Source organism: Sorex fumeus, unplaced genomic scaffold (assembly GCF_029834395.1).
Source record: "Sorex fumeus unplaced genomic scaffold, SorFum_2.1 ptg000002l, whole genome shotgun sequence".
NCBI lineage: Eukaryota > Metazoa > Chordata > Mammalia > Eulipotyphla > Soricidae > Sorex > Sorex fumeus.
The window spans coordinates 1,729,507-1,745,656 of record NW_026606059.1 but is presented as its reverse complement, the minus strand read 5'-3'; the positions used below and the strand labels follow the sequence as shown (position 1 = coordinate 1,745,656).

Below are 16,150 nucleotides of genomic sequence, written 5' to 3'. Positions count from 1 at the left end.
ACCACCATCTCCGAATGCAACAGTTATATATACCTAGGTCGAGAAATCAACATGATGAATGACCTGGCACCTGAGTTGCGCAGGAGGAAGAGAGCGGCTTGGAATGCCTTCAAGAGCATTGAAGAAATAACTAAAAGGACAAAGAACCTCCAGCTACAAGCACATCTCTTTAATTCCACTATTCTTCCTGCATTAACATATGCCTCAGAGACCTGGACCCTACGAAAACAGGATGAGAATGCTATTCGGGTCTCTCAAAGAGGAATCGAAAGAACTATGCTTGGAATATCACGATTCACTCAAATGAGAGATAGAATCCGGAGTTCTGATCTTCGTCAAGGCTCAAGAATCAGGGACGCTGTCTCATTTGCCAAGACATCAAAAATCAGATGGGCTGGACACGTAATGAGGTTTACAGACAACCGCTGGACTAGAGCCATTACTGATTGGATTCCACGGGACATCAAAAGATCACGTGGACGCCCACCTATAAGATGGTCAGACTTCTTCGTCAAGACCATAAATGATCGGTTTGAGGCTCTGCATGTTCTTAGAACGAACAGATACCATTGGGCTACGCTAGCACGCAACCAGGATGAATGGAGACGTTACTGGCACCCGCTCGAATAAATCGATGAATAACGGGGATTAAGTGATTAAGTGATTGCGATTTAACCAAGTTATTAAATTTCTCGAAAGGGCTCACAAAACTTATAAAGTAACTGCTATAAAACCTTAAACCTTAAACTTACATTGATGGCAACACAGTAGTGATTGGAGACTGTAATATCCCACTTCCACAATGGATAGGTAGAGTAGACAAAAAATTAGTAAGAAAATAAGGACCTCCAATGCAGCATTAGAAGAACTAGAATTAATCTACATATATAGGACTTGACACCCACAAAAAGATGAGTACACATTCTTCCATGGTGCACATGAAATGTTCTCCAGGATAGACCAGATGCTGAATCACAATGTGAGCATTTATAAAGTGACCAAAAGAGAAATCTTATCAAATAGCCTCTTGAAGGTAGAAATTAATCATAAAGAGAGTGGGGAAAAGCTCAAGTATTTGGAAGCTGAATATCATGGTTCTAAATAACAAAATCAAAGAGGAAATAAACAAAAAGATTCCTTAAAACAAACACTTTGGAACACAGCAAAGCAGCATTAAGGGGGAGATTCATAGCAGTACAGGCATAACAATTCAGGCAAGAAGAAAAAGCCAAAATCAAAAGAACACTAAATAAATAAAATAATACTAAATAAATCCAGAGTCAGAATGATAAACTTGATCACTTGGCTTCCCGTTAATCACCCTACCTTTCGTAGGGTGATACCATTTCACCGAAACTTTTCAGTGCAACCCTGGAGAACGTCATGCAACGACTGTAATGGGAAGGAATGGGAGTGAAGGTAGAGGGTCGGCAACTACACCACCTCCGCTTTGCTGATGACATCATTTTAATAATACCAAACATTAGCCAAGTGGCACAAATGCTGGCCGACTTCGACTGTGAGTGTGGAAAGGTCGGACTACAGCTGAATCTCACAAGACAATGTTTATGAGAAACAGTTCCTGATGCTCCATTTGCTCTCAACAGAACTACCATCACCGAATACAACAGTTATGTGTACCTAGGTCGAGAAGTCAACATGACGAATGACCTGGCACCTGAGTTGTGCAGGAGGAAGAGAGCGGCTTGGAATGCCTTCAAGAGCGTCGAAGAAATAGCTAAGAGGATGAAGAACCTCTGGCTCCGGCCACATCTCTTTGATTTCACTATTCTTCCTGCATATGCCTCAGAGACCTGGGCCCTACAAAAAAAAGAATTCTAATTCATGATAAAGAAAATAAAAAAATCCTAGAAAAAATCATCATATTGAAATCGATAAAACAATAGCACTATAGCACTGTCCTCCCATTGTTCATCAATTTGCTCGAGTGGGCACCGGTAATGTCTCCATTGTGAGACTTTACAGAGTATTCTTTTGAAAGAATGAAAAAGATTAGCAAACCCTTGTTATAGTCACAAGTCAAATTAGAGTTAAAACCCTAAATCAGATCAGAATTTAGGAGAAAAATTACAACAGTCTCCTCAGAAATTTAAACAATTGTAAGAGGATCTAGATAAAATGGATGAATTTTTAGAAGCAAACGGCCTCCAAGGTTTGATCTGGAGGAAATAGAAACCTTGACTGTATCCATCACAACCAATGAAGCTAAATAGTAACTGAAATCTCCTCCAGAACAGAAGTCTAGACTAGACAGGTTCACTAGTTAGTTCTTCAAAGATAAATCTTCAAAAACCTATTATGAATATTCCTCAAGCTCTTTCAAAACATGGAAGAAACAGAAATCCTTCCCAATGACTTCCATGAAGTCAACATCACCCTAGTACCAAAAGCAGATGTAGATATTACTAAAATAGGAAACGACAGACCAAGATCCCTGATGAACAGTGATGCAAAAGTCCTCCACAAAACCTAAGTGAATGGAATCCAAAAGGATCATACAAAACGATCGCATAGAATTCATTCAGGGATGCAAGGGCAGTTCAATGCACACAAATCAATTAATGAAATACACCATATCAAGAAAAGGAAATACAAAAAAAAACCATATTTCTTCCATTCAGTTTCATTGCGAATGCCCCAGAAAATAAGACCTAAATCTTTAAAGCATCCCTGTCTTGCCAATACTGAGATACAGGGAAGAAGCCGGTGGAGGCACTGACTTCGTTTTTAACAGCATGCCATTATCTTCTCCACCTTTTTTCTTCTTGACTGAACTGCTATGAACGTCCCCCATTTCCTTACTTAAAAGTCAGCATAATCTGTGTAACTCAAATGACACTTGTTTTATGAACGTGAAGTAAGACACACAGTAACAACAAAGTCTCCAATGGAGACATTACTTTCATTCATTCATTCATTCATCCTGTTATTCGTCAATTGCCTCGAGCAGGCCCCAGTAACGCCTCTTTCATCCTAGCCCTGAGATTATATTCAAGGCTCTTTAGGAGAATGAGACCCATCATTGTTACTGGTATTTGGCATATTTGGTACGCCACGGGGAGTTTGCCAGACTCTGCCCTGTGGGCAGGCTGCATTCGATAGCCTGCAAGTTTGTCCAAAGTAGGAATGAGATAATAAGATGTCTAAAAAGATGTCCTGATAAGACGTCCGGGTTCCGGGAGCTGGATTTTATAGTCTCTGAGTCTTGGCCGTTGATGGGATTACACGGCGCCAGGGGGCCAGGTGGTGGGTGTGACCCCCACCTACTGGAATTTGGAGGATCTGGGTGGAGGATGCTCGACTCCAATCCGAGTAGGCTTGGAGGTCTCGGCCCCGGAACCCGCGTGGCTTTGTCCCTCTGCCAGTACCTTCATGTGTGCGGAGAGTGGTCTCAGCATGGTGGTGGCTGGTCCTGGAGGTCTTCGGCTGCCGGAGCCCTGGTCGGGGCGGGGAGGAAAGCTCAACCCGCTCCCCTCCAAGGGACTCCGGGAAGGAACACCCAGGCGCGGGGCAGAGACTGCACTGGTCTCGTCCGGGATCTGGATTTTATAGTCTCTGAGTCTTGGCCGCTGATGGGATTACACGGCGCCAGGGGGCCAGGTGGTGGGTGTGACCCCCGCCTACTGGAATTTGGAGGATCTGGGTGGAAGATGCTCGACTCCAATTCGAGTAGGCTTGGAGGTCTCGGCCCCGGAACCCGCGTGGCTTTGTCCCTCTGCCAGTACCTTCATGTGTGCGGAGAGTGGTCTCAGCATGGTGGTGGCTGGTCCTGGAGGTCTTCGGCTGCCGTAGCCCTGGTCGGGGCGGGGAGGAAAGCTCAACCCGCTCCCGTCCAAGGGACCCCAGTGAGGAACAGCCAGGCGCAGGGGCAGGAGACTGCACTGGTCTCGTCCGGGGGCTGGATTTTAATTAATAAAATATTTAAAATATTTTTAAAATTTTAAAAATATAAAAATATTAAAACTTTAATTAATAAAATATTAAAATTCAAAGACACTTATATAATGTTTATCTAAAATGGGAGCAACTAAAAAAAAAGTGGACAGGTTTATGTTCGCTGTCGTGTTCCACTAGGCGGCAGATCTTGATAAAAAGTCCTGGAAAGAACGAAGCATACGGTGCAGTTTCCAACATCGGCCAGTAGGGGCCGCCTTATAACCACATATGCCCACGATGTTGCAGAAAATATAGATAAATAAAACATTTTCCACAGTCTTCTCTTACAGAAGCATCATTAGAGTGTTTTACAGGGAAAAAAAAACTATTGAAGAGATGAATATCTTCTACCTTTTGCCACGCATTAATCATAAAGTCAGCCAGGGGAAATGACAGTATAAAATCCTACCTGGTTTCTGATTGCAAGTGCTCGGACACAAAGTAACTGTCATTCAAATGCGGTTCCCAAGTGAAACAGTGTTTCCTTGAGGTGTTCTTACCAGAGGCCCTAGATCCCGAGCTCCCCGAGTTACAGAGTCAACACCGACGTCACCTCGGCACACAGGCTATTGCCTGGTGAACGCGACCCTGGGAATACGCAGGAAATAATGGAAATTCCCAAAGAGCAGGGGAACATCCTGCCATCATACGTTCCTATTGTTTTCCACCCCAATTCACACACACACACACACACACACACACACGTGTGCAGGCCCCACCGGGTGCCGCTGACATCACCGTGCAGACTTACTCTTGGACCCTGAGTGTGAACTCGGGTCCCGGCCACCGCCCCGGGAAGATGGTCCTCTCAGCACAAGGCTCAGGGAACCAGCGGGGCCTGTGTTGTGTGCCGCTCTAGCTTTTCCTTCGAAACTGGGAAAAACGTGTGCTAGTTAAATAATATTTTAAAATATTGTTTTAAGATAATTTTTTCAATTAAATAAAAAATTTTGTTTTAAGAGAATTTTTCATATTAAACTAAAATATTATTTTAAAAGGGCCTGTGCTATTCCCCATGTTTGGGGGGCTCAGTCTGACCCTGTGCTGCTCCACGTGTTTGGGGGTCTGGGTCCCACCCTGCACAGGGGCCTCCAGGGAAAGGAAGCTCTCTGGGTGCTGGGCGCTGCCAGGTGTGGCGCCCTAGAATTCTTCTTTCAAAACAGAAAATAGGAAGATAACGCAATATAATTTATAGATAGAGAAACCCAGATGATAAGAAAAGGTACATTTATTTCTCTTTGGGGGACGACCTGACTTTATCTGAGATTGATCAGATCATTAACAAAGACAAATGTCTGTAAACCCACAGACGACACGACCTCTCGGTCACTTCGCTGCCACACAGGACACGTTTCCTTGCCGTGTCCTGTGAGCAAATGCTTGGATGCGTTTTTCTCATTGTCTATAACGTGGGCATAGCAATAACCTGTCGTGCATGTGGGTGGGTCCATCCCGCCACCGTCTCAGGGCCGGTCAGGCGTCAACAGAAGGAGGAGAGTGAAGAAGGAGGCAGGTGAGCTGGGCGGCCCAGCCTTCCCTGGCAGCTGCCCGTCCTAAGCCAGCAGACGGGACCTGCACCGCCTAACGTACACAGATCTCTGCCAAGCAAATCAACCTGAAGTGCAGCCCCAAACCTCACGAATCTACTTCGCTCCCCTCTTTGGCAACGCAAGAATATGCCTTTCATGAGAGAGGGGTGCCTGTGAGGCTCTGCCCCCCTCCTTCTAGACCTGCACTGGGCTGCCATTCCCGTGAATTAGCCCCCGAACTTCTTAGAGAACAGGGAATGAGACTGACAAATCACATTGCACACTCTACTAAAGTTGGGAACATCCGACCATCAGAAAACCTGGGTTCCCCATGTCCCCCCTGTCCCGAGGAAGAGTCAGACACAGGGTCCGTGGTGAAGTTCAAGTCCTCTCTGGAAATAGCCCAGCACCCCACGACCTCTGAGCTCTGCCAGGGAGTGAGGCTCACCCCTTGGCATCTCCCTCATCCCTCTGTCCTGTGTTCTCCAAGAGCCTGCTGTCCACTGATCTGCGTCTCACCTGTGCCCACCCGCAGCCCCCAAGCTGGGACCTGGACACAGTGGCAGTGAAGACAGGAGCACTGTTCCAGCATGGCCATGAGCCCAATTATGTCGGCTGGGGTGAACTCCCTGCCTTAATTAGCAAAACCCACTGGATTTCCTTTCCCCCAAAGAAACTAAAGCCTAGTACCCTTCTATCAGGAAAAATAAAAAGGTTGGTCGCTGAGCCCAGGAAAGCTTCTGTCAATGAGCAGAGCAAGGTGCTGTGGGTTGCCCCAGCAGAGCCAGCAGCTGGCCCTTGGGTGGAGACCTCCCTCCTTCCCTCCCCTCCCCTCCCCTTCCCCCTCCCTCCCCAGCCGGCTCTCTCCCTCTCTAGCGTCCTGGCGCCAAATGCCTCTGCGGTGTCTGAGCAGAGCACCTGTGCGCGTGACTCACGCCGTCAGCACGCGACGCTCCCTCCCGACGGCAGCGGGACCTCACACACGCCTCTCGGGCCGGGTTCCACTTCGCCCGGGAAACCACACGCCTGCACCTCCCACCCTCCTCCAGGCGGCCCCCTTCTTCTCGGAGCTGCCCAGGGGCGGGGGACCCTGGGCATGTGGCAGTGAACTAACTCTGCAACATTTGCATGCTAAAGTTGGTTGTTTTTTTTTTTTTGAGTAGTGAATTGCTTTCGCACTTTTTAAAGAGGTTTTCAAAACACACGCCTTAGCCGCCGATCACCTTGCATTCTAAGTACCAACCAAGACCTACCAGGATGCTATCGCTCACGACCGCAAGCAAGCCTGGTATAGCGTGAAGGAGGGGATGGAGAGGACGGAGACACAGGATCGTGTGTGTGTGTTCCAGCTCCGATAAAAACGCATTTTCTGCAGGAAATGGGGCTGAGAAGGATGAGGATGACTCCGGCTCCAGAGAAGCAGGTGCTGAGATGTGGGTAAACCCAAGCCCCAAGCAACCAGCTCCGAAAGCACAGTCTGAACGAGTTCTAGTTTAAGGCTCCTGGAAGAATGAGGTGCGTGTTTACGCTTTCCTCTCCTGCGGACGCTGTGTGTTTAGCGCACGGTTTTCTGCTTCTTTTTGATATTTAAATTAGGGACTGCGAGAAGGAAAGTCACCTAAAGGGATCCGTGAATGAGCTCAGGAAACGTGTACTGCCCCCACCCCGCCCGCCCGACAGAGGCTTTTGTTTTCTCTTTGCAAATTAAAAAGTTCTGCAGCCTCCACGCCTCTTAGGAACCTCGACTTCACCGCCCTCTCCTCTTGGATTCTTTCCTGCAGCACTTGCCCGGATCAGGGTAAGGAAACCTATTTCACCTTCGAGTCAAAGACGAGAAGAAACGTCTGGAATTGGCAAAGGTGACCGAACATATTGATGACAAATTCCCTTTTGAAAAAGAGGCACTTGGAGTAATTTTTATAACATTGATTTATTAAAAAAAAAATAAAAACTTTTTTCTCTTTTTCTGCTGGTTACTCCAATGGCTTCTTAACACTTGAATCAAGGAGATCTAAAAAAAAAAAAAAGTAAAAAAGGAACAACAACTAAAAAACCCCAGATGAATGCTGATCACTTCTACTGCAGTAAATAAATAAATAAATAAAAGATAAGCAAGAGGTAAGCATCTAAAAGCAGATGATGCAACTGTCTCTGAAAGGCCAGGCGCGCTTTGCAAAACGAATTCTTCCAAAATGCACACTGATCTAGGTCAAGATTTAAAACAAAACAAAAAAAAATTAAAAAAATAAAAAAAGGAAAAAGGGGGAAAGGAAAAAAAAAGGGAAAAAAAAAGAAGAAGAAACTGTGGCCCGGGTGAAAGGGACCCGGGGCTCGCCCCCTGCGCCCCGAGACGCGCGCGGACCCCGGCCGGCCCGGTGCGCCCGCCGTGCGCGAGCCGCGCCTGGGAGCACTGTGAGGGGCGCAGGGGCGGGCCGGGGTCCCGGGGAGCACTGTGCAGGGGGCAGGGGCGGGCGGAGCGCGCGGGCCGGGCCGGGCGGGGCGGGGCTGCAACCCGAGCCTCCGCCGTCTGATTGGGCGCGCGCGCCGCGGCCCGGGGAAAAGCGGCGCGCGGGCCGGCCGGGCGCAGTCGGAGCGGGCGGGCAGGCGCGTCCCGGCCCCCCGGCCCCCGCCCGGGCGATGCGCTAGCGCCGAGGACCGTTATCCGCGCCCGCGCCGGCACCATGCCGCGCTCCTTCCTGGTCAAGAAGCATTTCAACGCCGCCAAGAAGCCCAACTACGGCGAGCTGGACACGCACACCGGTGAGCGCGCGGGCGGCGGGCGGGACGGACCGACCCCCACCCCCCTTATCCCCCTGGCCCGGAGACCGCGGCCCGGAGGGGAGGGATGGGCACCGCGGGGGGCACCGACCCCCGGGACGACCCCCGGGCGCCGACTCCGCCGCTGCAGTGTGCGCGCGCCGGGGAGGTGCGTGGCACCCCGGCTCCGCGCGCCACCGCTGCGTTTGGGTTTTTTTTTCCCCCCACCCCAGGTTGCTGGCCCGCCCGCCTGGCCTGGCTCTGTGCGTGGCTTTGTGCTCCAAGCCTGCTTGGGGAAAAAAAATTTTTTTTAATAAAAAAAGTTTATGCATCTATATAATATCCCGGGAAACTTTTCCCTCTGTGCAACTCGGAGCTCCTCCCTTGCTCTGCCTGGAACTTGCCGGCGCTGGCCCGGCCGTGTCCACCCAGAGCGGGGCCTGCTGCCCGCTGCTCCTGTCACACTCGTGGGCAAGTCCGGGCTGTCAGGAAGAGGGTGCTGCCGGGGTGCCGCGGAAGGTGCCACCGCCGCCGCCGCCTCTCCCCTGGGGTCGGGACTCTGCTTTGGAGGAGGCTGCAGCCCCAGTGGCCCGGCGGGGTCTCTCCTGGCGCTCCCAACCTAACCCTGCCCTCCTCCCCCTCTCTCCCGCAGTGATCATCTCCCCGTACCTCTACGAGAGCTACCCCCTGCCTGTCATCCCCCAGCCCGAGATCCTCGCGTCCGGAGCCTACAGCCCGGTGACCGTGTGGACCACCGCCCCGTTCCACGCGCCGCTGCCCAACGTCCTGGCGCCCCTCTCCGGATACCCCGCGTCCCTGGGCCGCGTGAGCCCGCCGCCTCCCTCCGACACCTCCTCCAAGGACCACAGCGGCTCCGAGAGCCCCATCAGCGACGAGGAGGAGAGACTCCAGTCCAAGCTCTCCGACCCCCACGCCATCGAAGCGGAAAAGTTTCAGTGCAATTTATGCAGTAAGACCTATTCGACGTTTTCTGGGCTGGCCAAGCACAAGCAGCTGCACTGTGACGCCCAGACTAGGAAATCCTTCAGCTGTAAATACTGTGACAAGGAGTACGTGAGCTTGGGCGCCCTCAAGATGCACATTCGGACCCATACCCTCCCCTGCGTCTGCAAGATCTGCGGCAAGGCCTTCTCCAGACCCTGGTTACTGCAAGGACACATTCGCACTCACACTGGTAAGAGGAAAACGAGCCGGGGACATGGTCCTGGGGGGCTGGAACAAAACGCAGGGCTGGCTGTGGCCGGTCCATGAAGGGGTGGCTCCGGGCTGTGGGTGATGAGTGATGCTTTGGGCTGCTTCCTGGGCACTGGGGGCGTCTTTGGAGCACACAGTTTCTCGTTCATAACCTCTGCTCCAGGGACTGCAAGCAGTACTGAGACTCGGGAAAGCAGATTCGAGAAATGAGTTCGGTCTCAGCGACCAGTTAGAAACTCAGGAATGATATCCATGCGTGTGTGCGCTGTGACATGGTCCCAGGAAGCAGCAAAGGCCAGCGCTGCTCTCTGACCCATTGATTCCGTCGCTGCTGGCACGATGGTGTTTCCATCCGTTTTTCTGTTACTTACGTGGCTTGTGCCAGTACCAGAGCGAGCGAATCGGGCAGCTGGCGCTGGATTTCTTTGATTTTGTTTTCCTGCTCAAGTTTTTTTTAAGTCCTGCCCCAAATCATCCTGCAGGAAGTGGAGGCCTTCATCCAGGCCTGGTCGTAATTTAGGCGGGAGAGGGGAAGTCTTGGGGAATGCGGGGAGGAGCTCAGCTGGCCACTGCACCTGCTGGGGTAGGACAGTTTCAGAAGTCCAAGTCCTAGAGCTGCACGTCCTCATTTCGGCGGTTGGCAGCCCCAGTGTCCTCGACGGGCCTTTTCAAGGCAACCTTTGGCTGTGCCTAAGAGGAACAGCTACTAAAGCCGTGGTCTCCGTGGGGAATTGAGTCTAACTTTGCTCCTCCCCCCGTTCCTCACGGCAAAACGGGATGGATGGCCGTAAATGTTGTCTGACTGTGTGCTCCCTCTGCAAATGCTGACTGTCTTTCTTTCTCATCCTCACCCCACCTCCAGGGGAGAAGCCTTTCTCTTGCCCTCACTGCAACAGGGCGTTTGCAGACAGGTCAAACCTGAGGGCGCATCTGCAGACCCACTCTGATGTAAAGAAATACCAGTGCAAAAACTGCTCCAAAACCTTCTCCAGAATGTCTCTCCTGCACAAACACGAGGAATCTGGCTGCTGCGTGGCACACTGAGTGATGCAACCAATGTTTACTCGGACAGATGCATTTCTTCACGCCGACTCCAAATGACAAATAAAAGTCCAAAGGCATTTTCTCTTGTACTTATCGACCAAAAATATGTCTAAACACACACACACATACACACATGCACACACACGCACACACACATACACACACACATACAGCTGCAAGACCACAGAACCCATATGTTTAAAGTTAATCCTTTCCATGTGAAGTTTGAAATTACTCTATATTTACTGACAGCTAGATTGAAGGGATAAAAGACAAAGCTCTTTCCCTAAAGATAAAGCCAAGGAATGAAAGAGAACATTGCATCTTCTTTTTCTGCTCCGAAAGAATGCAAAGAGTGACATTGCTGCCAAACCATTTCAACGGAAAAGAACAGTATTGCTTTGTAATCCAGTTTGTAATCGAGTTTCCTATAGGAAGAGAATCTGCCAGACTCTGTCTCAGGTGCCTTAGAAGTGTTCCGAGTTTACTTCGTTACATATCTGATGTCTGGTGGCCGTTGTTGAACTAAAGGTTTTGCTTTTTTTCTCTCTCTTTTTTTTTTTTTGATATGAAAGGCTTTAAAGTATATTTTTAAGGGAGAGAGAAAGTGAACAAACAAGAACCAAACACAAGCAAGTGTATTCAGGATGTTTTTTTGTGTGTTTGTTGCCAATCAGCGAATGTGCCTTGGGAGAAGCAGGGAAGCCTGCTTTGTGCATTCCTGTGTGTGCCCACGTCTTACGTTTTTAAAGACTTTTTTAAAGGATCTTTTTAAAAAAAATTAATTGAAGATGGGAATAAGTGCAAGAAAGGATTCATAGAAACTCAGTAATGTACTTAAACTATTATAATGCATACATAAATGCAATTCACACGTACCTTTACGAAATGCCTTTTTAAAATTTTATAGTGATGTCCATGTAAATTTGTGTTTATTTTTATATGTATGAGTGAGTTTTGTATGAAAGTGAAGTGTTGTCTATAGCAAATGCCTATGAACAACCCAAAGACTTGTGAAAACCATGTTTCTTTGTTAGAAAACAGTTTTCAAGGTCCCTTTTTTTACAATAAACATTTTTTGATTTAAAATCTGTTGTTTGTATGCTACTTTCAGAAACTTTATTTGCTTTGTGATTAGTACAAAACTGATATACAGAGAATTGTTTCTTTTATCAAGAAGAGAAAAAGGTATGAAGTTTTATTATACAAATTCAGTGTTATATTTTGGTTCTAGAAAAGCATTGCAATCACATATTGTGAAACTCCTGAACACGTTGAGGTTTTTTTCAAATAAAATCAAACATAAGACTGAAAAAATGTTTGCATGAAAAATTAGGAAAGCGGGTTTATTATAAATTGCACAAGTTTGAAAACATAAAGAATATAAATAAAATCTCACTCATGGTAATGTAAAATAAATCACAGGTTCTATGTGAACAAGGCTAAAAAATAGAACACTAAATTTTCTCTTGCTGGTATTTTGAGCACGCCCCCACCCAAACCCAATATGCACGTGATAGTGTGGCATGTTCAGCCACTTCCTGTGCAGAGAGACCTGCGTCGGGATTTATGTGCTTCAAGAATCAGAGCCATACACACCGTGACAATAGCCATGCCACGTGTCTGAACCCAAACTCAAACCCACTGGGAGGATAGATACTGTTTAGGTTGATCACTGCATCCAGTGTGTTTAGAACTCAGACACCCCTCCCCCCCCACACACACACACTCTCTCTCTCTCTCCTTTTAATGTTCTTATGGTAAAAAGAAAAGCTAGAACTCATATCTCAAAAATATTAGTTCATTAGCAAGTGGTCTAAAATACCAAATAAGGTTCACACACACTCTACTGAATTGAAGTTTTGAAAGAGATTGCATTTGTCTAAAAACGTCTTCACTTTAATATTTTCCTTTTAATCTTTGGCTTTTCAGGACACGGTTCAAAGACAAAATTATTTGGAGTAACAATTTGTAAATATGAAAGAAATGCTGACTGGACATTCTAAACTTGTGAGAGGCCGCTTCAGTGCATCTGCGTGAGGGCGGGAGGCTGTCTGGAGGCTTCCAGGCGGCGAGATGGTCATGCATCTTGCATGGACCAATGGGAGCAAGTCAAGCGTTCCTGAGGAGATCCGATTGGCCTCCCCTTCGCCACGTCTGTGCCTGCTTCCTCTGCTCATTTGTAAATCTATAGGCACGGCATTTCTGGGTGTCCAAAAGTTAAACAGATAATTTCCTAAAGGAAATGTCCGTTCATTGCTTTAATTTCTCAGTGAAAAATTACCCGCGTTATTTTTGCAGCTTGTTCCCATATTGTCTTCATCATTCTAAATTGATTCATGATTTAAATATTTTAACTTGATTAAAGTAACAAAGGTTGAGTTAACATGGGATAGTTAGATTTTCTGTAAATATGGCTCAGAACTTTTAAAAGCGCTTTTAGCCTTTTTACCAAGGTTTCCATGTCTAGATGTCTTTTCTCCTGCCACGCTTAAGTCCTAGTTGAAATGTCACTTTGAAATTATTTCCTGAATATGGTCTTTCTGGGAGATTTAGAACACTTATGTATTTGTGTTTACCTCATTGCATTACAATTGTTTGCTGATAGCTTTCTTTTTCACTGCATAAATTATCCCAAAGCATACATTTCCAGAACTCAGTATATCATCTGGCCAAAAAAAAAAAATGTTTGCCAGATGGATACGTAGAGAAAATAATAGAAAATGATTTGAAAATCTAAAGTAAATTTCACATGCTCCTCATTCCAACCAAAGTCTTGATATGTTTTGTGAGCATTTTCTGGTAGAGAAAATGAAAATTAACGGCAAGTGTCCTGTCCTGGGGATGGCAGCCTCTCTTCGTTTCTCTCTTTGGAGATTGGTGCTTAAAAGAGAAAGGAAGAAAAATATATAGGGTACGTGCATCCTGAAGGCCAGTGCTTGGCCCTGTGGACTTCAGCAGTAGGAACACATGCTGGTCAGTGTCCCCAGCGTCCTTCCTTTGTTTCCTGTGCTGTGAGAAAGTAGTTGCAGGAGAAAGAAACTCTGAGCTTCGATCCAAACCCCAGTGTGCACCCAAGTGTGCGCGGAGTCACTGCCTGTTGGCTTTCTGCAATTTACGAGCTGGGTGTCTTCATTTCCCCTGTTCCTTGAAGGGCCATGGAGTAAGTTCCCAACCAGATGCTTAACTGTCCCTTGCACTAATAACCAGTGCAGAAAACAGTCAATAGTCAGTCTCACTAGTAGTAAACATTTCACATGGCACCTAGTGGTCCCCTGTGGCGTCCTCAAATGTGGTGATGTCCCTATTAAGACATTGGTCTGGTACCGATAAAAGAAACTCAGAGAGCTTGGATAATGGAACTGACATCACTGAGGTAGTATTTGCCCATGGAAGTCAAAACCTGGATTCTTCTGAGACCAGTTTCCCTGGGAATGAGGGGACTGAAGTGTACTCAGCACAGTGCTTTATACATTCAGACATGAAGTCGAGATTTACTGAAAAGGAACAGCAATAATGTGTTTTGGACTTAAAATATGTTAGAATCTGCTATGGCTCTATTTTAAAATGATCTTCACTCAGGAGCTCTACGATGGCATGCAGCACTCTTCAGAGCCGTGTCCCAATTTCTCTGTGGAAATCCCGTTGGCTCCGCTCCCTGGGGCCCGGGCTTCCCTGTCGGGACACGCTCCCCTGCGGGTGCTGTGCGTCTCCTGGTGCACGCGGGCCTGTTTCCTCCACTGCTCGGGGGAACTGGGAAGCAGCTGGTCTCCATCCCCTGTGCATTAAACGCTCCGTCTGCTGAAGGCCACTGCAACTCCCCATCCACCCACACTCCTCACTCCGTCTTTTATCTTCTAAACTAAAATGTCTTCCAAGCTAAACAGGCATTTCTTTCACCGCTGAAATGTGGACACTCTGGTGTAATGAGGCAATTATAAGTTTGAAAAGTCTAAGGCTTGCCTGGTGAGGCGCCCCATGCAAGACACTCGCGATGGGAGTCGGGGCACAGGAAACTGCTTGAGCAACATCCCTGAGCCCGTCTGCAAATGCCTACTCGGCCCCTACAGAAGCCGCCGTTTCCAGAGAAGCTGACTTTTGTGTCATTCTTGTTTTTAGACACAGGTGAAGAACCAACTTTTTTTTTCTTCACAGAGACACAATTAAGGGGTAGTTTTCATTGAAATTTTCAGTAGTAAGTGTCCATGGCCAGTTCCTAATGTCACATGTAGCTCCTCAAGCCTCCAGGAAGTAATAATCACCTTGTGGAAAGCGTGCATGTAAGAGAGCAACAACCATGACCCTTTTCCGTGGTGGCATCTGGCCAGACCCCCCTGAACAATGAGAGATTAGCAGAGGAAACGCAGGCATACCCGGTGCTCAAACTCCACAGGGCCTGCTGAGGTATTTATAGCAGTGAGTGGGAGAGCCACATTGAAGAACAGACAGGCGTCTCCTATGATTTGTACACTCGTTCATCTAATTAAGCTGCAGTGCTTGTAACACTCAATTTAATCCATTCAGCAGTGTTTGGAAATCTGGAGAGCTAGTTGTGAGACCCTTTTAATGATTAGCTGAGTAAGTTTTCATAACAATGGCCAGGGTGCTGGGCTTGTCAATCATGGCAGGGATTAGCTTTCTTTCTCAAGTCCATTCTCGGGGCTAGAATCTTCTGTCACCCCCCCCCACACACACACACACACCCCAGGTAATGAGCATCAGCTAATATAGCTCTTCTACTAAGACCCAAGAAGCAAAGCTTCAAGTGGAACAGAGTAGTGACGCGTTGTCTTACCAAGGAAAATGAAGAGCTATTTCTATGTCTTATGCATCTCTCTTTTTCTCAGGGTCATCAAATACACCGATAATTGAAATCTTCCTGTATTGCCCAGCACATTTTTTGAGATGAGACACACACACACACACACACACACACACACACACACACACACACACAAAGTCAGGTAAGGCAGTTTGCTATTGCATCCAAACTCCATCTCGTACAAGGTTGTACAAGCTCCAAGTCCTGCCACTTGTCAAGCATCAGCATGCAGATCTTTCTGACGCCCTCGTTTGGTGGGTGTGAGGCAGAATCTGGGACTCTGAATTTCTAACCACATTCTAGAAAACGCCCAAGAAGCGGATCTTTTTCTGTCATCCCAGATAGCTTCGCCATGACACTAAGTTCAGTTCACAGTCACGCGTGGCCCTTTCCCAGTTGCAGATCTTGAGCTAGTCAGCCCCAGGTAGCACGAAACAGCTGGCCATCTAGCAATGGACTGGGCTCCCCAACAGCAGGACCTGGAACGCACCTCCTCTATGATTCTGACTGGCCGAGGGCAGTGGGGAGCAAGAGAAAGGACAGCTTTCTTTTCTCCTGCTCCTCATTTTCCCCATCAAGTTATCCAACGCCACGGCCCCTAATCTCCAGAATACTATATCCTGACCATAATCTGGTTTGGGGATTTTTCTGTTATTTTCCAGGTCTGTCTCAAATCTTACCCAATATTTACCCACTTTTAGGGAGCCCCTGAATACATGCCTACTTTTTCTAGTTCTATCCTATCTGAAGAGTAAGCCCTGCTCTGCCGAGAAGCTTCTGGATGGAATTTGGTCCAAATTAAAAGAACTACAAATAACGGAGAGCG

The 16,150-nt window shown here is 47.6% G+C and overlaps 1 protein-coding gene across 1 annotated transcript; it reads left to right on the top strand.

The window, feature by feature from the left end:
- The first annotated feature begins 8,068 nt into the window (after positions 1–8,068).
- Positions 8,069–11,584, top strand: SNAI2 (snail family transcriptional repressor 2). Its single transcript, XM_056111196.1, has 3 exons — positions 8,069–8,246; positions 8,896–9,438; positions 10,321–11,584. The coding sequence occupies exons 1-3, from the start codon at positions 8,168–8,170 to the stop codon at positions 10,500–10,502; spliced, it is 804 nt and encodes a 267-aa protein (XP_055967171.1). The 5' UTR covers positions 8,069–8,167; the 3' UTR covers positions 10,503–11,584.
- Positions 11,585–16,150: the final 4,566 nt, after the last annotated feature.

What these genes read in the sequence shown, in the direction of transcription:
- SNAI2 (XM_056111196.1), top strand. Translation starts at nt 8,168, where the DNA reads ATGCCGCGCTCCTTCCTGGTCAAGAAGCATTTCAACGCCGCCAAGAAG. An exon ending in CGAGCTGGACACGCACACCG is followed by an intron (nt 8,247 to 8,895) that starts GTGAGCGCGCGG and finishes TCTCTCCCGCAG; the next exon opens with TGATCATCTCCCCGTACCTC. An exon ending in ACACATTCGCACTCACACTG is followed by an intron (nt 9,439 to 10,320) that starts GTAAGAGGAAAA and finishes CCCCACCTCCAG; the next exon opens with GGGAGAAGCCTTTCTCTTGC.